Source organism: Delphinus delphis, chromosome 8, assembly GCF_949987515.2.
Source record: "Delphinus delphis chromosome 8, mDelDel1.2, whole genome shotgun sequence".
In the NCBI taxonomy this organism is placed as follows: domain Eukaryota; kingdom Metazoa; phylum Chordata; class Mammalia; order Artiodactyla; family Delphinidae; genus Delphinus; species Delphinus delphis.
The window spans coordinates 83,977,193-84,001,677 of NC_082690.1; the positions used below are offsets into that span (position 1 = coordinate 83,977,193).

The 24,485-nt window shown below is 35.4% G+C and overlaps 2 protein-coding genes across 4 annotated transcripts in view; one reads left to right on the top strand and one right to left on the bottom strand.

Annotated features, from left to right (window-relative positions):
• The window catches only part of IMMP1L (inner mitochondrial membrane peptidase subunit 1), a 73,740-nt gene extending 53,436 nt beyond the window's left edge, over window positions 1-20,304 (bottom strand). Inside the window, exons 1-2 of one of the 3 annotated variants that reach the window (XM_060018640.1) lie at window positions 20,264-20,304; window positions 1,685-1,796 (exon numbers count right to left, since the gene is read on the bottom strand). The gene's annotated coding sequence lies outside the window, so the exon portion shown is untranslated. Of the gene's footprint in view, window positions 1-1,684; window positions 1,797-7,424; window positions 7,446-20,204 lie in introns of those variants that run through there. The other 2 variants (XM_060018638.1, XM_060018641.1) reach the window with 2 other exon arrangements.
• A 157-nt stretch (window positions 20,305-20,461) lies between these two features.
• ELP4 (elongator acetyltransferase complex subunit 4) overlaps window positions 20,462-24,485 on the top strand; it is a 252,163-nt gene continuing 248,139 nt past the window's right edge. The window contains exon 1 of the mRNA XM_060018644.1: window positions 20,462-20,694. Coding sequence (XP_059874627.1) covers window positions 20,472-20,694 — 223 coding nt within the window. The 5' untranslated portion in view covers window positions 20,462-20,471. The remainder of the gene's footprint in view (window positions 20,695-24,485) is intronic.

A 24,485-nucleotide genomic window follows, 5' to 3' on the forward strand; every position in this document is an offset into this window, starting at 1 on the left:
TTCCTAGCGATCTTTCCAGCCTCTCACTTACCCTGAAAGGCTACAAACTTGTCCCCAGGCATCTTGATCCCATTCTGATTGCAGATACATCTAAATTCCTTACAACTCCTCCTGTCCCTAAGCTCTTTAGTACAGTGAAGTCAGCCCTCTGACTTTACCTTAAGCTCTCTATTTCTTCATACCCTTCCCCTTAAAAATAACAAAAACATTTCCAACAAAAATACAAAAAAGTTTATCCAAAAAAAGAATACATATGAGTCCATAAAGATTAAAAAGAGGCAAAATGTGAACACACTGCTGAGGAATACACATAAAAGTGATAAAATTATATAGAGAATTATCTAAATAGTTATCACAAAAATCAGGACATTGGTTACCTCTAAGGAAAAGGAAGATTATCCCAAGAGCTCCTGGTATGTCAGTAATGATCTATGGTTATTGAATGTCTGCTTTATACTTATTCATTTTATGTTTCTATATAGTGTTATATTTCATAATAAAAATATTTAAAATGATATACTTTCTGAAAAAATATATTCTGAAAGAGAAGGAAGAAAGGGCTCCTCTTTTTTGCTAACAATTTTATTTTCTTGGTCTACATTTCTAATTTTTATTGCAATATTTTAATAATAAAGAAATAAGTTACTATGCCTAATTCTCCAGAATCTTAATAAAGAACAGATTTTACAGGCTTTTCAAATGGCCACAAAAGAAGTACCAGGTCATTAAAGAGTATAAGATCAGTTATTTTGTTAAATTTTTGCTTAGCTCAATGTTGTGCCTGTTGCTTTTTCTTCTTTGCAAGAAAATGTATGCTTACTTTCAAAATAAATCTATATTACACCCAGATATTAACTTTATGCAGGCTGCACTCCAAAAAATATATAATAATTTAGCTCAAAAGTAGGAAGAAAAACTTTTAACTCTCACACATTTTAAAACAATTTTAGGAACACCTGTGTTTGCATTCAGTATGAGGGTTCATAATAGGATGGACACAAATATGACACTTGAGATCCAATCCAATGTCACTCTGTGTAAGAATGGTTCACTGTGTGCACTAGAAAACATAACCACTAGATTACAGGATGGATATACAAAACAAGTTACACTTAAAGTCCACTGTATAAAATGTAATGTAGGGTAACTCACTCAAAATAGATCCAACAGTGTCTAATTTAAATTATACTAAAGATGTTTTAAATAGTTCCTTTGGAAAAACATAAAGGGAATTTAAATGATTACAAACGAGATAATAATAATAATCAGACAGTTACAAACATATACACACACATATAATTTAGGAAATCCTAAAAGTTCCATCACCTACAAGCACCCTTCAATGTATGTTTGTTACAACTTTTAGATGCCACTAAACAGGAAGCAGACAATAAAACTCAGAAACAAGACTATCAGCACTTTCATCAGGCTTCAGATATCAACATAATAGGTATCACCCATTATGAAAACAGAGCTGCTTTGGTTGTATACTGTTGTTTTTTTGTGAATGCAGGCAAGGATTCCCCTCTATAGTGGGTCCAGCTAACCAGTTATTTGCCCATCTATTAAGTGCCAACTTTAAAAAATTATACTATGTCCAGCAGGGAGCAGCATTACAACATTCATAAGACTTAACCACAACATGAAACCGACAGAAGAAAAAGAAGGAAAAAAACCCACTTACCATAGGTCTTTTCAATGATACATTCAGTTTTTAGGGCAATTGCAGGGCTTCCAGAAAAAACATCTAAAGCATGTCTCAAAGCATATATAGGTGATCCATGGTTTCAGGATTCCTAAAGCAGGAAATCAAAATTATATTAAGTAAAGGCTTCTTTCAGCCATATTTAGTTGAAGTAGTATATAATATGACCAAGTGTCTCTCAGCTGTTAAGGTGCATCTTCCTTATTGGATCAATAGGATTCTGAATGCAGATATTCTATGACACTTCGGATAAAATGATTTTAAAAAGCAGAATATTAAAGTCCTTTGTTTACCAGAGAATTTAAGTAGAAGAAAGTAAATGGGTGACATAATACATCAATCAACCTACAGAAAACTGTGGTCAAGGACTTAAAGGAGTTGATAAGCCAACCATATACAGTTATGATATATCAAATCCTTCTAAACAATTTGCAGGTAATAGAGAGGATATAACATTCATTTCTACAGGTCAGCATGAATGAATATCTAGGGTTAGTTTTAGTTTTAAGAATACAAAGGCAGCAGAGAAGTAGTTTGTAATGCTGATATGTTAAGCCTGATTAGTGTGATATTTACTGAATATGAGGAATGCACCTGATATTGTAGAAAAACTCCGTGACCAGTCATAATATGTCAAAGGCAAAACATATTATGTTTGATATTCTCCTGGATGTCAAAACCTGCCTCATATTCAACAATAATAACTCCATGTCAGTTCTTATGACTGAGGAAATGATGTATCACCACTGTTATGTGAAACATTCAACAGTTTGCTTTATATGTGTTTACATGCAAAGTTTCATCGTTTACACCAAAAACCAAATTTTTGCCATTAAAAGAAGATAACATATGAATATTTACCTTGAAATGTATATAATATAAATAACATATATAATAAAAGTTTGTGTAATACATAATATCACATGTCAATATATCATAAATAATATATTTACTTGCAATTTAATGAATAATACATAAAATGGTTCCTACTATTTTCTACAGGGAAAATGGCATGAGAAGCTTGACTTAAGTGTATGATATCAAGACTACAGTTACTCTCTAATAATCATCATTAATTTGACTTAATTTGAAAGAAACTCTGATATATTCATCTTTTACCCTTTAACGCTAAGCTAGTCATAGCATTATTTCTTATTTTTTGCTCTCCTTAAAGTCTTCCCCATCCTATTTCTTGCCTTTGCTTTTGTATATTTCACTTTTCTGATACTTCCTCATTTTTGCCAATCTACCTTCCCTCTCCTTTATAATGCATTTCTGTTTCAACCCCAATTTTTGTTTTATTTAATCTTCTCTCTTTATGACCCTAACATCTTTCTTCCCTTTTCTCTTAGGACCCTTAAAAGTGAGGGTTGATTTTTTCTTTTTTGTTTTTTCTGTAACAACAATTGTGCTTAAATATACTCTTTCATCCACTTACAGGCACTGTGCTTGATCTTAATAATCCCACCTGTTTAGAACACTCAACTAAATATACTTAAATTATATTGCTGCTACTCATAAAAATATCTTTTCCTCTGAGTTACTGAAATATTTGAAGAACTCGCTAAACATTTTGGAGCCAGTCTTTTTTTTTTTTTAAAGATTTATTTATTATTTATTTATTTTTGGCTGCGTTGGGTCTTTAGTTGCGGCACGCAGGATCTTCGTTGAGGCATGCGGGATCTTTCATTGCGGCGCATGGGCTTCTCTCTAGTTGTGGCGTGCGGGTTTTCTCTCTCTAGTTGTGGCATGTGGGTTTTCTCTCTCTGGTTGTGGTGCGTGGGCTCCAGAGCATGTGGGCTCTGTAGTTTGTGGCACACAAGCTCTCTAGTTGAGGCATGTGAGTTCAGTAGTTGTGGTGTGTGGGCTTAGTTGCCTGGCTGCATGTGGGATCTTAGTTCCCTGACCAGAGATCGAACCCATGTCCCCTGCATTGTAAAGGCGGATTCTTTACCACTGGACCACCAGGGAAGTCCCTGGAGTCAGTCTTAAAACACCCCAAATCTCAAGAAAATCTAATCACACACTCCTTCCATTCAATTTGAGAGGTGATTTAGGATCTCACTATATGGTGTGAATAAATACTGAGTAACAAACTTTAAGTTAACAGAACTTTGCTTTATTCATGTGTGTGTATGCCCATGTGTACAATATCCTCATCAAAAAGCAAAGACACATTAAAGAACCCCATACTTCTAATATATATTATAAAGTCTAAAAAGAAAAGTGATTTCCCTATTTGGCACTTTCTAATATGAATATTAACATTAACAGTATTAGCGTATGGTGAAATAATCTCACAACAAAATATTATGCAAAACTTTGAGTTTTAAAAATTATAAATAATTATATAACACATTTATAATATAATTACCTAAAAAGAGACTATAGTGGGTTGAGTAGTGTTCTCCCTTTCCCCCAAACTCATGTCCACTTGGAACCTCAGAATGTGACCTTATTGTAATACTGGATCTTTGTAGATATAATCAAGGTAAGGATCAATATGAGATCATATTAGATTAGGGTGGGCCCTAAATACAATGAGAATGTCCTCAAAGGAGACCGAAAAGGATACACAGAGACACAGAGAAAAAGACAATGTGAAAATGAAGGCAGACATTGAAGTTATGTTGCCACAGCCAAGGAAAGACAGGAGCCACCAGAAGCTGCAGGAGGCAGGGAAGGATCCTCCTCTAGAGCTGTTGGAACAAACATACTTCTGTTGACACCATAATTTTGGACTTCTGGCCCTGGAAACTGTAACGAAGTAAACTTCTGTTGCTTTAAGCCACCAAGTTTGTGGTAATTCATTATGGAATTCCTAGGAAATTAAAAAGATTTTGGTACCAGGAAGTGGGGTGTTGCTGTAACAGATAACAAAAAATTTAAGAAAAATAATAATGACTGAAGAGACTATTGGTAGATTGCCTTGAAGAGCCATCTGATATTGGATTGACCAAAAGTTCATTCAGGCTTTTCCATAAAATGGTACGTAAAAACCCGGACAAACTTTTTGGCCAACCCAATAGAAATAAGAGACGTTAAGGAGATTCTGGTGAATGCTCAGAAGGAAGTGAACAGGATGGCTGAGAACACTTGTATCATCTTAGAGAATACACTTATTTGTCAGGAACAGAATGTTACAGAAATATTAACATTAACTGGACTTCTGGTGAAGTCTCAAGAAGGGAATGAGAGATGTTATTGAACACTAGAGGGAAGGCAGTCTTTGTTACAATGTAGCAAAACTGACATGTGTTCTAATGTTGGGTGAAAAGTAGAACTTGTAAGTGATGAGCCTGAATGTTTAGTTGAGATTTCCAAGCAAAATGTTGAAGGCATTTACTGGTTTCTCCTTGCTAATTATGGTAAAATGTGAGAGAAAGGAGATAAATTGAGGAATGAAAAAGGATAAAAGGAGATAAACTGAGGAAGTTAAGCAAAAAGAAATCAGTACTTGATGATTTGGAAAATTCTCAGCATATCTAGATTGCAAAAGATGCTAACATCACAAATCATTAGGAAAATGCAAATCAAAACCACAATGAGATACCACTTCAAACTCATTAGAACAGCTATTATCCAATAAATAAAGAAAGAACAAAAGTTGCTGAGGATTTGGAGAAAATGGAACCTCTCTGTACTGCTGGTGGGAATGCAAAATGGTTAAGCCACTGTGGAAAACACTTTGGTAGATCCTTACAAAGTTAAACATATGCTGCAGCAATTCTACTCTTGGTTATACCTAAAGGAATTCTAACAGATACTTGTACTCTGATGTTCATTACACCAGTATACACAATAGGCAAAAGATGGAAACAGAACAAGTGTCTATCAACAGATGTATGGATAAACAAAATGTGCTATATACGTACAATGGAATACTATTCAGCCATAAAAAGGAATGAAGTTCTGACACATGATACAAGATGGATGAACTCTGCAAAACACTATACTAAGTGAAAAACACTATGCAAATGCTAACAAAGAACAAATATTATACAATTTCACTTATGTGAGGTACCTAGATAGGCAAATTCATAGAGACAGGAAGTAGAATAGAGGTACCAGAGGCTGCGGTGATGGAGTGGGAAAGTTATTGCTCAATGGGTAAGGCATTTCCCTTTGGGATGATGAAAAAGCTCTGGAAACAGAAAGTGGAAATGTTTACACATCATAAATATACCTAATGCCATTGAATTGTACACTTAAAGATGATTACAATAATAAATCTTACGTATATTTTTATCACAAAAAGATTTTTCCTATGGAAAAAGGACCCAAGACCTTGAGCCAGATGCAAAGGCTGACATAACTACTTCAACTAGAGAATCAAGACTGAGCTACTGATAAGCTCTAAAATGAACATATTCCAATGCTCAATGAGGGAAAATGATCATCATATATGATAGTAATTCATTAATTCCATGTGAGTTCATTTAGGAAATGTTAATAGAAAAAGGAAACATGAGCTGCTTTTTAAATTTTTTTTAAATAAACTTAGAATACCAAACAGACTACAAAATTAATTTCAAATCTTTCACTCTGGAGAATGGTAAAATTATAGTACAAAATGGTCTTTAATTTTTTTTTTTAACTTTGCATTTTGGGGAATGAAAAAATATAAAAGGTAAAAACATGGCCTTAAAATGCTAAAGATTTTTAAAAGCAAATATATTTAAATGATTAAAAATCTTGTTTCAGTGCTGGACAACTCTGATAAAAAGTTCTTTAATATGAGTTGAAACTGAAATTTCTATGCTTTGGAGAAACAAAGGGGTCTAATTTCTCTTTCACAAGATTAAGACAGGTCTTCTGAAACTCAAAATCATTCACCTCTGTGTTAAGTATGTCTCACTTACTACTTGTTGTTTCATATCACAATCTCGAACCATCCTGGTTACTATGAATTTACTCATTTTATCAAGACAAATATGCCTCATTCCTTATGCAAATATCCATAAACTGACTAAATAAAAGGCTACCTTTAGGATACTAATGCTGAGTTTGGGTCCAGGTACAAATTGTAAATAAGCTTGAATTTTGTCATCAGACAGCTCATCACGGTTGTGAATCCTAGCTCTATCATTTACCAGCTATGTGAGAATGATGGTTAATTCTATGTATCAACTTGACTGGGCCATGCAGTGTCAAGATATTTGATCAAACATTATTCTGGGTGTTACTGTGAGGGTGTATTTGGATGAGATTAACATTTGGATCCTCAGATTAAGTAAAGCAGATTGCCCTCCCTAATGTGCGTGGACCTCATCCAATCCATTGAAGGCCTGGGTAGAATGAAAGGTTGACCCTTAGGTCACTAAAAGGGAGTGAAAAGCATCAACATACTAGAGATTATGAAAACTTTCTAAAAGGTAGAAATAACAGTGATAGGTAGAACAGGGCAGAGAGAGCAACAGCCTAGCACAGGGTTTGGCAAACCATGGTTCACAGGGCAAACCTTCCAGGTTACCATCTGCTTTTGTATACCTTGCAAATTAAGACTGGTCTTTATACTTTTAAATGGCTCAAAGAAAAGAAAAGAAGAATATTTTGTGACATGTAAAAATTACATGAAATTCAAATTTCAGTGTTCATAAAGCATTATCAAAACACAGCTGTGCTCATTTTTTAATATACTGTCTACAACTACATTCCAATGGTAGCGTTGAAAAGTTATGAAAGAGGACATGTGGCCTGAAAAACCTAAAATACTTACTATTTAGTCTCCAAAAAAGTATGCTGACCCTTGTCCAACTACACACACAGGAGAATGTTTTAGGGAAGATGTAAATTTTCTTCCTGTAGAAAGGGGTTGTGGGCTGAACCAACAGTTATGGAGGATAAAAAAAGGTTTAACCTGCCTGAGAGGATTCTGGGCTCCAAAGTATAGTGGTTGAAACCTAGGATAGGATCCTCCTTATCAGGCTATTAGAGACGGACCTGGGCTGTCTGCTTGCTCTCTGCTTATCCACTCTGAGCAAAACACACCAATAAATTAGTCCTACCTATACCCAAAGCAACCTATAGATTTAATGCAATCCCTATCAAAACACCCATGATATTTTTTACAAAACTGGGACAAATAATCATAAAATTTATATGGACACACAAAAGACCCCAAATACCCAAAACAACCTTAACAAGAACAAAGATGAAGGTATCACACTCCCTGACTTCAGACTACTACAAAACTACGGTAATCAAAACAGTATGGTACTGGCACAAAAACAAATATAGATAAATGGAACATAATAGAGAGCCCAGAAACAAACCCACGAATTTATGGTCAATTAATCTATGACAAAGGAGGCAAGAATATACAAAGGAGAAAAAACAGTCTCTACAATAAGTGATGCTGGTAAAACAGGACAGCTACATGCAAAAGAATGAAATAATATTTTCTCATACCATAAACAAAAATAAACTCAAAATAGATTAAAGACCTAAATCTAAGACCAGAAACCATAAAACTCTTAGAAGAAAACATGCAGAACACTCTTTGACATAAATTGTAGCAATATTTTTTGGATCTGTCTCCTAAAGCAAAGGAAACAAAAGCAAAAATAAACAAATTGGACCTAATTAAAGTTAAAAGCTTCTACAGAGCAAAGGAAACCACTGACAAAACAAAAAGAGAACCTACTAAATTGGAGAAAATATCTGCAAATGATATGACTGATGAGGGGTTAATATCCAAACTATATAAACAGCTCATACAACTCAATATCAAAAACAAACAAGCAAACAAACAAACAAAAACACCCTAAACAACCCAATTTAAAACTGGGCAGAAGACCTGAATAGACATTTTTCAAAAGACATTTTTCAATAGACATTTTTCAACAGATGGCCAACAGGCACAGGAAAAGATGTACATCGGTAATCATCAGAAAAATGTCACTCAAAACTCCAATGAGATATTACCTCACGACTGTCAGAATGGCTATCATCAAAAAGACCACAACTAACAAATGTTGGTGAGGAGTCTGAGAATCGGGAACCCTCATATACTGGTAGTGAGAATGTAAATTGGTAGAGCCACTATGGAAAACAGCATGGAGAGTCCTCAAAAAAATTAAAAATAGAACTACATGATCCAACAATTCCACTTCTGGATATATATCCAAAGAAAACAAAAACACACAATTTGAAAAGATATATGCACCCCAGTGTTCACAGCAGCATTATTTACAATAGCTAAGATATGAAAGCAATCTAAGTGTCCATCAACAGATGAATGGATAAAGATGTGGTATACATATACAATGGAATATTAGTCATAAAAAAAAGAAATTCTGCCATTTGCAAAACATGGATGGACCTGGAGTATATTTTGCTTAATGAAATAAGTCAGACAGAGAAAGACAAATACTGTATGTTATCAATTATATGTGAAATCTAAAAAATAAAATGAATGAATATGACAAAACAGAAACAGACTCATAGATATAGAGAATAAACAAGTGATTATCAGTGGGGAGAGGGGTGGGGGGAGGGGCAAAATAGGGGTAGGGGACTAAGAGATACAAACTACTAGGTACAAAGTAGAGAAGCTACAAGGGTATATTGCACAGAACAGGCAATATAGCCAATATTTTATAATAACTTTAAAGAGTACAAACTATAAAAATACTGAATCACTATATTATACACCTGAAATTAATATAATATTGTAAATCGACATACTTTAATAAAAAAATACTAAGTCCTACCTACCCATAAGGAATTTCCATCAGTATTCTTTCCATTTAGGGTAATTTGCTAGCGAAAGAAAAGAAGAGAAAACCCACTCCAGTTATCTATATTATTCAACTGGTCATATATCAACATGAATGAACAACCAAGGATCACCAACATTTAAGGAAACCACAAGAATGAAAAAGAAGGCCCATGATGAAAAACAGAACAAGCAACTCTGGAGAAATCAGAGGTAATTCAGGGAGGAAAATAATTCTATTTAACATCTTCAGAGATATTAGTTAAGATATTGTATCTATGCGACAACAGGCATATGAAAAAGAGTAGAATTAAAACAACAAAGAGTAGAGTTTAAAGAAATTTAAAATAGAATGCCTGTCCACCACCAACTCCCCCCACATATACAAAAAAATAGAAAAGTTGAAACAAAAGTTGAAGAAATACAGAATAACAACCCAAGGAGGGTAATAATCTCTCTAAAACGTTACAGGAAAAGACCCCCAGGGAATACAGAGCAGGAAAAAGAAAAATAAATAGATACATCTTTCATGTAGAGCAGAGGTTGTCAAACTAGGGCCCATAAGCCAAATCCTGCCCACTCCATTTTAGCAAATAAGGTTTTACTGGAACACAGTCATGCTCATTTGTTTACATGTTGTCTATGGCTGCTTTTTTGCTACAACAACAGAGCCAAGTAGTTGCAACAGGGACCATATGGTCTGCAAAGCCTAAAATATTTTCTATTTGGTCTTTCATAGAAAAATTTTGCTAAATACTGATCTAGAGCTATGCTGTCCAATATAGCAGCAACTAGCCAAAAGTAGTGTTTAAATTTAAATTATTAAAACAAAATTAAAAATTCAGTTCCTCAATCATATCAGCCACATTGTAAGTACCCAATAGCCATATGTGTTTAATGGCTATTATACTGGTCAGTGTAGATATAGAATATTTCCATCAACACAGGAAGTACTACTGGACAGGGCTTACCTGGAAATTATAATAGGCCACTACAGCTATATATTATTTATTTTTTTTTTTATTTTTTTGCTGTATGCGGGCCTCTCACTGTTGTGGCCTCTCCCGTTGCGGAGCACAGGCTCCGGACACGCAGGCTCTGCGGGCCATGGCTCACGGGCCCAGCCACTCCGCGGCATGTGGGATCTTCCCAGACCAGGGTACGAACCCGTGTCCCCTGCATCAGCAGGCGGACTCTCAACCACTGCGCCACCAGGGAAGCCCTACAGCTATATTTTAATTATTGCCTTTAAAGGTGCTACAATGAAAAACAAAAATACCTAAGAGAAGCAGGAAGAAAGATTAAATTCAGAAAAAGACAAAAATTAGTAACATTAGAAAAGGAAATAATTAATGCCTAAATCTAAGACATCATTCTATGAAAATAGCATTAAAATAGATTTTTTTTAATCCTTCGAAGTTACTGAGAGAAAAATCCAAAGATATAGTATTACAAATGAGAAACTAAATATCATAATGGATATGGACGAGATTATGAAACAATTCAATGTAGAGAATGCAATTAATTAATGCTACCAAATTTGAAAATAATTTAAAAAGTGTTTCCTAAGAAAATATAATTCAAAGAAAGGTAGAACAAGAGCTGTGAACAAAATGTTAAAAAAAAAGTTGTGTAAATTAGTTCCGAGTTTACGATGAAAATGTTTGCTAGGATTTTTAACTTTCTTCTTATCCTACAAGAAACTTAATATTCTTAAACTAGGAAAAAACAGCCAAAATATTTCCCTCTGCTAACACTACTTATTGGGCCAAGAAATATGTATTTCTTCAGAGGGGATCAGCACTAGTCTAAATGATCTTTCATGCAAAATCAGTAGATGTGATGTAAAAAGCTTCACATGGAATGGTTTTAAATATCTGGCCTTTCCCTGGGCTCCCATAATTATTCATACTGAGGAGGAATTGATACCTCATCAGAAATGTCCAGGATAATTAGAATAATGCATAGGCTTAGATTAGCACTGCAGCTTTATGCCTATGAGACTCCTCTAGTTGACACAGGAAAGGGGCACCAGGCATTAGTCAGCAGTTGTTAAATTCCTTACTTGGGCTCCATGCAAAGAAGAAGAACAGTCCCCGATTGTGAGATATACCTGTGCTGGGCCATTCTACCTCTGGAATTTCTTTTTCCTTTAACACTAAAAATGTTTAGTGTTTTAGTGTTTACCACTAAAAATGTCTTGTTCACCTTTATAGATACATTTACTTGAAAAATCTCCTTGAACCAAAACATGTTTATCTTTTGACACATCTACCCTATTACACTGAATATTCCCAGATGAGTATAAAGTGGATTTTTAAATTTTAACTTAAAACCCCAGTTTTCTGCTTATACTTAAGGATCCACTACAATTGGGATGAACGTAAATTCTCATGTGCCCTGGACAGTCCCAGATTACACCTGCTTTCCTGGCATCCAATATAATTCATGTATTTCAGCACTCTCAAAAGTGTTCTAAAAATTATTGAGGAAATCTAAACAAAAAGTAAAAAATGTTTTAAAATAAATGATGATGAAAACATAAAACGTTAGAAGTTGTAGGATACAGCTAGAACAGTGCTTAGGGAAAATCACCCTTAACTATAAATAGTATACTAGGAAAGAAGAAAGGTGGAAAATCAATGAATTAAGCTTTTATCACAAGGGAGAAAACCCAAAATTTCAGCAATCAAAACCAAAGAATGTAGCAGGAAGGAAATAATAAGAGCAGTAATCAATAAAATAGAAAGTAAAACATTTTACAACAATAGGGAAAAAATTTAAAAGCCAAAAGTTGGGTTTTAAAACAAGAAAGATTAATAAAAATGAAAAATCCCTAGCAAACCTAAAAAAGAAAAAAAGAAGAAACACAAGTAACCGATATCAGCAATAAAGAAATCATTTACAGTCACTAAAAAATAAGCTCATAACAGACAAACCCTCCCTTAGGTAACAACCACAAACTCAGGACAAAATACAAGAACAATTATGTGAAGGCTCTACAGATTGAACAGAACAAGATTTTGTTGGTGAGTTAAACTTGTAAGAAGGGATTTCCAAAGGTTGAGCATCTTACTTTTACTGATTTAGCTTGAGTGCAGTGCAGTACAGGTGGTTAAAATTCTGAGAGAAAAGAAGTCATCCTTCTGGAGAACCTGAAGAATCACACACTAACCGATGAAATGATAAGTCCAGAAAAATCTACCTAATATGTGTGACTCTATTTATTGAAAAAGTAATGTTCAATATGGCAGGGAAAGAACTGTCTTTTCAATAAATGGTGCTAGGTCAATAGGATATCTATGTAGGAAAAACAAATACACTTTCAGCCCTGCCTCACACCAAAGACAAAAAAAAATGAATTCCACCAGCATGCAGACTCAAATGTTTAAAAGTAAACAGCAGGGCTTTTAGATGAAAATATTGAGATTATCTTTGAACTCTTGGGAGTAGGCAAACCTAACCATAAAGTGCTAGACATAAGGAGAAAAACTAATCCTTCAGAATACATTCTGACTGAAATCAAAAGACGATGAACCGGTTCGCAAGGCAGAAATAGAGACACAGATGTAGAGAACAAACATATGGATACCAAGGCGGGGAAAGCTGGGGTGGGGGGCTGGTGGTGGTGGGATGAATTGGGAGATGGGATTGACATATATACACTAATATGTATAAGACAGATAACTAATAAGAACCTGCTGTATAAAAAAATTAAATTTTATTAAATTGAAAGAAAAGAATATGAAAAGGAAAGCCACAGACTAAGAGAATATATTTATAATACATTTATTTGAAACTGAACTCTTATCCAAAATATAAAAAGAATTCCTACAAATCCAGATTGAAAGACAAACAATGCAATTTTTAAAAATTGGCAAAGACACAAAAAGACTCTTCACAGAAGAGGTTATCCAAATGGCCAATAAACATAAGAACAGGTGCTCAACTTCATCAGTTCAAATCTAAATGAAAATGTCATACCATAAGCCTCTAAAAATAGCTAAAATGAAAAGAAAGACAATACTAAGTGTTGGTAAGGATGAGAAGCAACCAAAATTCTCAAACATTCCCGGTAAGAGTGTAAATTGGCACAACCATGTTAGAAAAATGTTTGGCCACAAATAGTAAACTAGCCAAACCCCTTTCAACAGTAAAAAGGATAATGATTTGTGACACAGTTACACAATACTATATAGCAACACTATACAGTAACAAATACTCCACAACTGTACACATTAATAACAGACATTTCACAAATATAATGGTGAGCAAAAGAAATCCAACACAAGAATAAATGGTGTATGGCCTCATTTATATAAAATACAAAGACAGCTAAAACAATCTGTGATGTTGGAACTCAGAACTGGGATTTCCCTTTATGAGTATACTGACAGGAAGCAAAAAGGGATTGCATGAGGTCCAAGAACTCCCTCTGTGCAGGCATGACCCTGGCATTCACTCATTCAATTATGCTGCCAGAATACTCTCAGGCCCCATGATAAGCCTCACCATTTCTGTTATATGCTTTACATGCACAGACACAATAGTAATATGAGCTCTAGGTCTCAGAAAACTTGAAAGGCCAACCAAAGGGGTACGCACTTCTGTCATGGGGCGCTAGTTGCTTATCATGACCATTATGTTTTCTGGTGTAACTTTAATAGGTCACTGCAGTCTTTCAATTGTACCTGCAGACTTCTCAGAATACCCTTGCGGAAATGGTCCCACTATTTGGCCACAAGGGTGATATACACGCTGCTTATGAAACTCTCAGACTGAGATTTTATATAGCTGATTTCTTTGTACTTTGGACATTTTTTTTTTTAGGGACTTTATCATAGAGCAGTTTTAGGGTTACAAAAATTAGGAGGAAGGTACAGAAATTTTGTATACACTTCTGACACCACACATGTATAGCTTCCCCCATTATCAACATCATTCACCAGAATGGTGCATTTTTTACCAAGGAGGAACCTACACTGACCCATGATAATCACACAAAGTCCATAGTTTACCACAGAGTTCTTTTTTGATGCTGTACATTCCGTGGGCTTGCACAGAAGTATAATGACATATGTCCATCATTATAATACACAGAATATTTTCACTGCCCTAAAAATCCTGTGCTTTGCCTATTCATCTCTCCCTGCAACCATCTCTGCCAATCACTGATCTTTTTATTGTCTCCATAGTTCTGCATTTTCCAGAATGTCACATAGTTGGAATCAGTATGTAGCTTTTTCAAATTGGCCTCTTTCACTTAGTAATTTGCATTTGAGGTTTCCCCATGTCTTTTAATGGCTTAAGAGCTTGTTTTTAGCACTGAATAATATTCCATTGTCTGGATATACCACACTTTATTTATCCATTCACCTACTGTAAGACATATTAGTTTCTTCCAAGTTTGGGCAATTATAAATAAAGCCTCTATAAACATCCATGTGGAGGTTTTTATATGGATATGTTTTCAACTCCATGGGGTGAATGCCAAGGGGGCACAATTGCTGGATCATATGGTAAGAGTATGCTTAGTTTTGTAAGAAGCCTCCAAACTGTCTCTCAAAATGGCAAAAGCATTTCGCATTCCCACCAGCACTGTATGAGAGTTCCTGTTGCTCCACATCCTCACAAGCATTTGGTGATATTAGTGTTCAGGATTTTGGCCCTTCTAATAGATGTGCAGTGGTATTTCAATGTTGTCTTAATTTGCATTTCCCCTGATGACATATGATGGGAAGTATCTTTTCATATGCTTATTTGCAATCTGTATATCTTTTTGGTTAGGAGTGTCAAGGTCTTTCGCCCATATTTAAATCAGGTTGCTTATTATTGAGTTCTTTGTGTATTTTGGACAACAGTCCTTTATCAGATGTGTCTTTTGCAAACATTTTCTCCTAGTCTGTGGCTTGTCTTCTCATTCTCTTGATACCGTCTTTCACAGAGCAGAAGTTTTTAATGAAGTTCAGCCTGTCGACTATTTCTTTCATAGATTATGCCTTTGGTATATCTAAAAAGTCACTGCCATACCCAAAGTAAGCTATGTTTTCTCCTATGTTATCTTTTAGGAGTTTTATAGTTTTGTGTTTTACATTTAGGTATGTGATCGACTTTGAGTTAATTTTTCTGAAGTAAAGTCCGTGTCTAGATTTATTTACTTATTGATTTTTTACATGTGTATGACTAGTTGTTCCAGCACCATTTGTTGAAAAGACGATATTTGCTCCACTGTATTTTCTTTGTTCATTTGTCTAAGATCAGTTGACTATATCCATGTGAGTCTATTTCTGGGTTCTCTATTCTGCTCCACCAATCTCTTTGTCTATTCTTTTGCCAATACTTTATACTAAGTCTTGAAGTCAGGTAGCATCAGTCCTCCAACTTTGTTCTTCAATATGAAGTCAGGTAGCATCAGTCCTCCAACTTTGTTCTTCAATATGGTGTTTCCTATTCTGTATCTTTTGCCTCTCTATATAAACTTTAGAATCAGCTTGTTAATATCCAAAAAATAACCTGCTAGGATTTTATTTGGGATTGCATTGAATCTACAGATCAACTTGGGAAGAAATGACATAATGAAAATATTGAGTCTCCTATCCACGAATATGGAATATCTCTCCATTTATTTAGTTCTTCTTTGATTTGGTTCATCAGAGTCTTGAACTTTTCCTTATATAGATCTTATACACTTTTTGATTCATACCTCATTATTTTATTTTGAGGGGTACTTATGTAAATTGTATTGTTTTTAATTTCCAATTCCACTTGTTCATTGTTAGTATATAGGAGCTTATTTTATTGTGAAAGGTCAGAAGGCTTTACTGAGGATGTGTAGGTTGAAGTGAGATTTGAAGGATAAATAGAAGTTAACTAGTGGCCTTCTGAATGAAGGGAACAAGGTGAGTACAGGAGAATAAATGAATGATAGAGTGAAGAGAGTAAGGGAATTTATAGAGTGATGTGACTAGAGAGCTAAGTAGAGGAAACCAAATGCATGTCCTTAAAATTTTGTTTTTATACTATATGATCAGACATCTATTTTGAAAGGATTGGGATGGCTCTTGAATGGAGAATGTACTGCAGGAGAACCAAAGATGAGAGCTAAATGCTCTAGAATGGATTAGGGAGTTACAGAGAAGTAAAATCCATAAGTCTTGGTAACAGACTGGCTATGGAGGAATGAAGCTTAAGAGAGGAATTGAGTATAGTGAGTTGGCTCAGGCAACTAATTCTACAAATGATCCTATCATTTACCTAGATACAAAACACCAAAGGAAGTTCAGTCTGGGGCATTATGAGTTTGAGGTCCCACTAAGACTTTCAGAAAAAAGGTGAATATCTGAATTTATGATTCTCGAGATCAGAGAAGCAATCTGGACTATAAATATGTTAGTCATTGGTGTATAAATAGGAACTAAGGTCCTGGGAATGGAAGAAGGTAAGAATATGGAACAAGAAAAGAGAAAATGGTCTTAAAAACTCCAAGATTTAATGGCAAAAAGGAAAACAAAGAGTCTTATTTTCATTTACATTTTTTAGCCATTGAATTTAGCCTCCTCCTTTCAAATACTGATCCCTTTCCTGTGCTCCGGATTCCATTCCTTCTACCTCATTCAGGTTCTTTTCCTCATTCATTGCCAAGAATGTTTTCCAGTAGCTTCATCTCTCTCTCTCTCTCTCTTTCTCTCTCTCTTCCTTCTCCTCTCCTTCTCCCTCCCTCTCCCACATAAGAAAACTGCTCCCTTAAACCTCTGTCATCCCCCTCTACCCCCTTCACAGCAAACCCTTCTAAAATGTAAAATGGTCTACTTTTATGGAATATTCAATTTCACTTCCCATTCAGTTCTAAACAGAATTATTTGACTTTTCAGTTTGCTACTCCATCAAACCTGCCCTTAACAAAGCCAAAAATAAATCATTATTACTAAATCAAGTAAACACTTTCCAATTCTTATTTTACTTCCTCCTCCTCTGCACAGCTTTCAAGTGTTCATGTTCCCCAATGTTTATTCCTGGTTCTTTTTTTCTTCTCATCCTAAAGTATACATTTCCTTGGTGAGCTTATCCATTCCCTTAAGGTAAACCCCCACCATGGGCTAATTAATTTCTAATTTATATGTTTCATCTAGAGATCCCTCTCTCACATAGCCTACTGTGTATTGGACATCTCCACTTGGATACTCCACAGGTATTTTACTCCAATTAAATACATTCAAAACATAAAAAAACGTGATCTCCCATTCCCTAAAACAACCAACTGTACAACTATAAAGTTCTACTGTTCCTCCTTTATTCTTTATCCTCCACCATCCAGAAAGCTGCTCAATACAGAAATCTGCTCAATACAGAAATCTGTTACTCATCTTTGATTCCTCCTGTCAACCTTCCTTGGTCATGTCAATTCTACCCATTATAGTAATCTCTTGATTCATTCCATTCTCTTTATCCCAATCACAGTTAGCCAATCCATTCTCTTGCAGGATACTTTTTAGCCAAACATAACGAGCCAATATGATTATTATGTCATTTCTTTACCTGAAATTTTTCAATGATTTCCCATTATCCTTAAGGAAAAAAAAATTCATCTTAAAAAAATCAATTAGACTTTTATCTAATTTCTCTAGTCTCCTCTTCTCTTAGCACTATGCACAAATTATGAGAACTATTTGTACAGTAGCAATGAGAGCAGATTTACTGAAGGAGGGGAGGGAGCTTCTTTCTCAGGGTAAACTTACCCAGGATTCTCTATCTCAGTTCAAGTTATGTATTCTGTATTTGTCCTCCACAGCATTTAGAGTATACTTTATTATCCTATCCACCCACCTATCTCTCCCAACTGTGAACTCAAAGAGGGTAGAGACTAAGTATTCTTTCTCCTGTAACCTAGTACATAGCACACTCCGTGAGATTTACTATGTGCTCAGTAAATAATTGTTATTAATCATTTAACACCACACCTAAACATATGCCCTTTTAATTCTTTCCTTCCATAAAAACTTCATTTATTCCAAGGTTTATATTCTACTCTACATACTGGTAAATTCAAGTATTGGGGATTATTTGCTTTGATAGCAAAGGTTTTGTCTTTGTAAAAAAAAAAATAGGACAGATTAAATTAATTTATTCTATGATAATGTTATACCAAAGATATATCCTACTTTCAGGAATGCCTTGGTGCACACATATGTCATGCTTCCTGGATTACAGTTAAAGCTGAAAAACAATTTTTCACTTCTAGTAATAAGGTTTAGAAAACTAAAGGCTGAAGTAAAGAGTAGAAAACAGGGGGATACATAGTAAAGAAATCTATAAAAATTCAATATTTGTAGTACTTCAAAGTTTTCAGAGCAGCAAAACTATCTGAGAAGTTCCTATTTGATATTAGGTTGCTTTGTCACTTTCTGTTTTGGTCTTCTTAGTATAATTATTTACTACAGGACAAAATTAACATATGTTGTTCAATGTGTTCATTTTAACTGCTATGCTGTTTTCTATGTGTTAATCTTATCTCCCCCAAATGAGAACATTTTTTACTTCTATAGGCCTAAAATGACAAGGTTAGCTCCAAGCAGACAGTAAACACTCAACAGCTATTTACTGAACAATTTAGATTACAGATTTATACTGGTGAGATTCTAAGTGAAAGCATCTAAACCTTGATCAAGCTTTGCAGTTGATGTATTGTTAAATAGCAAGGTGTTGTTTTAGTTTTTCTTTTCTGAACATTTTTCTTTAAAAAACAAACACCATCCCAAATGAAAAACTCTAGTCACTATTTAGCAATATAATCTCAGTTTATCAAATAGAATCAGCCAAAAAGTCTTAAAAAGGTCACTGAGATTTAAAACAATTCAACGGCAAGAATTTCCATGAAGTTTGGATGTATTTTAAAAGTATCACAGATCACTGTCAAAACCAACAATAACTGTTAGTGCAAGCATAATTTGTGAGTCTTTTTTAGTTTAGACACTTGTCAATCATGAATGCCTTTAAAAATCAGTTACTCCAATCCCCTACCCCTGGCCAGCTCAAAATTTTGAAAACAGAATTTAAATCCAAGGACACAGTTCTAAATTACATGTTTTTTTTCTATTTTAATAGGAATTAAACTTCCTATTCTAATAAGCTCTTGATTCAGAGTTCATAAATCACTTGAAAAAGAAAGCACGTACACATCTAACTCTTACCAGTTTTTCGGGGAAAAAATACCCTGAAGTATTTTCTGTTATTTGCAGGTGCCTTAACAGCAAACGACAATTAAATGTGTGAACAAGGTTGTCAGAGTAACACTTATCATTCACACCACTTATGGAAAGGCGCTCTAAGACTTCCAGAAGCACTAATTAAAATTAACGAAAGCTACTCACGGGGACTTGTCAGAAGGGTGCACTTTGTTATTTGCTGTTTGAAACGGGGGAAAACCAAATCGCCTCAAAGCTCAGGAGTTTTTACTCTAACGTCTAAATCCAACCCACCTGTCACAGGCACTGAGGAACCAAGCCCAGGGGCTCAACAAGCAAGTCGCTAAGGTAAGAGTTCCAATCCCTTCACTATCACACAGCCATTCAGAAAAAGACCTGAAGAGGATGGCGGAGGGAATATTCTCCCAAAAAATCAGAAGAGAACGGGGTGGGAGGGAGTATCCTCTTTAATACTGAGCGGAGAAAAGTGCAAGGTTCTACTCGTATTTGCTTGATATACCGCTCCACCAGCCTTTTCTTTAATTCAGCGTGAACGAGGGCACTCAAAACGAGAAAAATGTTGAATGATATTACCCACCTCTAGTCCCAAAGAACCCCGAAGTCTCTCACCCAGGACTCAGGGGGTCTCTTTCTCACCTGGGCCTTGAAGAAGTCCGTCGTCCTGACGTAGAATGCACGTCTCAGTAATACGCCTTGCCATTGGTTGACTCGGGAGGGAACTCTTAGTCCTATTGGCTTCGGGAGCCGAGGAGGAGGCAAGGAGGCGGGAGTTTGGGGCTGGCTCTGACAGACCCGAAGCTTGAGCTCCCAGAGTTCCTATTGGGTCAACGCGGGAAGCGCTAAGATGGCGGCAGCGGCGAGTTGCAGCACAAGCACCAGGAGTACTGGGTCTATGGTGGTGGCGGCTAGCAGGAACAGCGTCACCAGCTTCCAGCGGAGGGGTCCTAGAGCCAGCGGTACCGACAGCGGCTGCTCTCGACTGGTGTCCATCGCGGGGACACGACCGTCGGTGCGGAATGGACAGCTGCTGGTATCAACCGGGCTCCCAGCCCTGGACCAGCTCTTAGGTCGGTTCAGAACGGAGATCTGGGCTCAACAGAGGGAAAACTAGGGAGGGGACCTGCCCGGGGGAGCCACCCTGACCCCACATTTCTCTCTGACCTCTCAGCCTTCGGACGTGGAGAGGATAGCCCGGTCTGATGGAGATGGAGGGGAGGAAGGGTTGCATGGAGACTTCTAAATGCTGTTAACTAAATCTGTTTTCGTGCTCCCACTTCCTACTCTGGTGCCCGCCAGCTTTTTTCTAGATTACGACAGGAAACCTACCTGCTTTTACCCTGACATGCTTCCTAGTCAAGGGGAATCATTAATGTTTGGAAACGGTTTGGCATTGATCTAGTATCCCGTCCTGGTCTGTGAATGAACCCTTCTGCCAACCCCAGGTAGCTCACGGTTTGGACTAACAAAAGTTTGTATCAGTTGTGAGAGATGGGCTTCATTAGAAAATGCTGAAGAAAGTAACTTCCCCTCTCCACCACCAGGCTGCTTATCTCCTGGTTCTGAATCTTTAAACAAATTATATTGACTTTAAGAGAATGTGTGTTAAAGGCTTATGTGGATCCAAAGTAGTTAAAGCCGGTCTTTGACCTTAGCAGTCATACCCAGCATCTGCGTTAAATATATGCATATTTGTTTTTGTTATTTTTTTCTTCTATATATTATGCTTCCCAGAGTTACATCTCAAACAATATGTTTAAAATTAATTCACATTAGACAAGAAAAAGAAGTCCAGTTTTTAGGCTTTCCTGTATAATCTCTGGAATTTTTCATAAGAAGGCTACTAAAGAATATGCTTGATTCGTAACTTATGTTGACAAGATTGAACAGATTAGATTGATAGGACAAAGCTGCAGTGTTAATAAGGCTTGTAAATTAGTTAATTCCTATCAGAATGCTACTTTACTAAAATTGGTCCATGTTTATATTTCATAACATTTTTATAGGGTGAGATGGGTCAGTTAAGCCTTGTACACTTGCATAAAATATTACAAATGCCATTGCTTGTTCTTGTACTTCCCTTGACATTTTCTCTCTGTAATTTTTTTTCCCACAGGTAGGCTTTTCAGATAGGTTTAGTGCAATAGAAAATGACGAGGCCAATGAAAAAGAGTATGGCTTCTTGCCTCTGTTATTTCATGACCTTAACTGGATCCTGGTTATTTATAAATAAATCTAAGTATTTTCCCTTAATTGTTTCAAGACTGTTGCTTTCCTTAATTGCAAGGTACTATAAACAGAAATGATTCAAAATATCTAGTTAGCAAATATTTGTCTCACTTTCTTTCCCTTGTGAGCCTTACTTGGTGTCGTCCTATATTTAAACTTAAAGGTTGGAGGCTGTTCCTAGTCTTTAATTTTTTTCTTTTTCCTTTTTGTAACTCAATGGAGATATGTAACTTCATTCACTTGATCTTGAAACTCTCCAAACAAAAAGGTCACATTTTTAACATTATACTTTCAGTTCCTCATTAGAATAACAAAATGTGCCTAGCACAGTACCTGGCACGTAGTAGATTCTAAATAAGTTTTTGGTTGAAGGAAAAATATTGTGTAGGAAAAAGCCTGGACAAGAGATTATGAAACACATAGGATGGAATTATGTGTTTGAGTTCTAAAATCAGACTCAGAGATTAACATGAACAGAGTCACAAAACTAGTGACAATCTGGGCTGATCTTTAAGCTCCACATTTAGTGCTCTGCACTATGCTGCAACTGTTTCAAATTTCTGAGAACTCTTTTCAAGTGTTTTTAACCAGTTATTGAATCTAAGCCTAAAGATTTAACCATATAGTCTCTTAAAGCACCCACCAGAAAGGTGACCCAAAGCACCTTCCTCACATGTTTCTACAGTGATATAAACTTGAACTGTAATTTAAAATTTTTCCAGATTTGCTTGGGGATGGGGACTCTAATAATTTGATTCTAACAAGCTTATGGTAAAAATTAGTGTTCATTAAGATGATTGAAATAAGTATCAGTTTTTGGATATTTTGAAATATGTTTTACATGTATACAGTTAATTCTCAAATTGCACAGAAGTTGAAGACGTTGTTATAAAAGGAGTTACTACATTTGGAATAATAAACTGTCCAGAAGTATTTCAGTTGTTCTTAACTTCTTAAGGCATTTTTGTATTTTGATTTTCTATTTTGTGTGGCCCTATGGAGCAAACCCTATACATTTGTTTTTCATTAAACCATTATTTGAATGTGAAACATTTGGCTGCTAATGTGTATACACAAAAGTAAAAGCAATTCAGATTATATTGTTGTTCTAAAATGTTATTTGACTCAGATTGTGACAAGTCTAATATAAACATATTGTGACAAAATGTAATGACAGTAGGATTTTATGATATTAGAATGATGAAACTCTACTGTGATATTGTGGTTCTTGCCTATATATATTCTGTGGTTACTGCGTAACAAGTAAATATTGTATTGTCACTGACATACGCTGCAGTGATATTTTACTACTGCCACTGGGACATTATTGTAATTTTAAGTGCAGATGCAAAACATATTTGAAAGGCATAATATAGGCTAATTGAATATTAGTTATTTGATGATATGCTAATATTTCCATTGCTTACTCGAAAGAGTTTTATAAACTTGAGAATTCCCTATTACTGCATCTTTTACATGATCTAATTGTATTAAATATTTTTGTTCTGACAGCTTATTTTATTGTTAGATATCAATATACCTTTCCCAAGTTGGCTAATTTTTTAAGTTCTGAGATTTCCTAACCCAGTTTCTCAATCCTGCCTTTCCAGGACATTTATGTTGTTATTTGAGGACACCATATGTAAATATGTCATTTTTCTTCTTCCAGGAATTTCCAAAGAGAGATTATACAGTAGGTAAAGGATTCTGGCAGAATTTCACTTTTTCTAGAATATATAGTCCATTTTAGGACCATATTAACCCCCAGTCTCATCCTTCAAAAAGATATTCGAAGGAACGATGACTTCTCAGGTTTAACTGGCTTAACTCTGTGCTGTTCAGAACTTTTTAAATTTTGACAGTCAAGTGAATGGAATAGGGATTAGGGGTAAATAATAGTTCAGGAAGAGGACTCTGAAGAAGCTTGAGGGTAGCTGCCATTTTCAACACTGCTGTGAAAAAATAAATACTGGTGGTTGTAGTTCCTTTGCTCCACTATATCTTAATCTGGAGTGTGGGATGATATGCATAGATCTTGGATTATATATTTAACATAATCCTGGTTGTGACATTTTAACAATTGATAGCTGTACATTTAAAGTAAAAGTAGCTTATTCCCTTGTATTGCTATGTAAAATTGTTTTGTGTAATTTAATCTACAGAACCATTGTCATTGCTGATGGCTTGTCTTTTTTGATTCCCATATTTGCCCAGCCAATAGTTGTGATAATCAGGAGTTGTTGGGATGTTTCATACCTCCTAGAGAGAGAAGAAAAAGTAGACCTGTTAATGACTTAACTGCAATTTAATTTGAAGTGTGGCATTAGTTAAGTAGTTAAGGATATTGCCATGAACCAAGAATATGAACTGGTTTTTAACGTTGCATTTTCCCTAAAATGCCTTTCTATAATTTTAAGCAAAACCATTTATAGAGAGCACTGGAAAGGACTGGTATAAATCACTTATCTTTCCTGACTTTTATTTGTTTTCCCTTTTACTTGCTCTAACTTTGAAAAACGAGTTGCCCTTGTTGTAAAATAAGATAACACTTCCGGACCTTAATATTCTAATATATTAATTTGACCTCATTCACCCTAAATTTATAGCTTAATTAAAGATTTTTTGGGGGAAG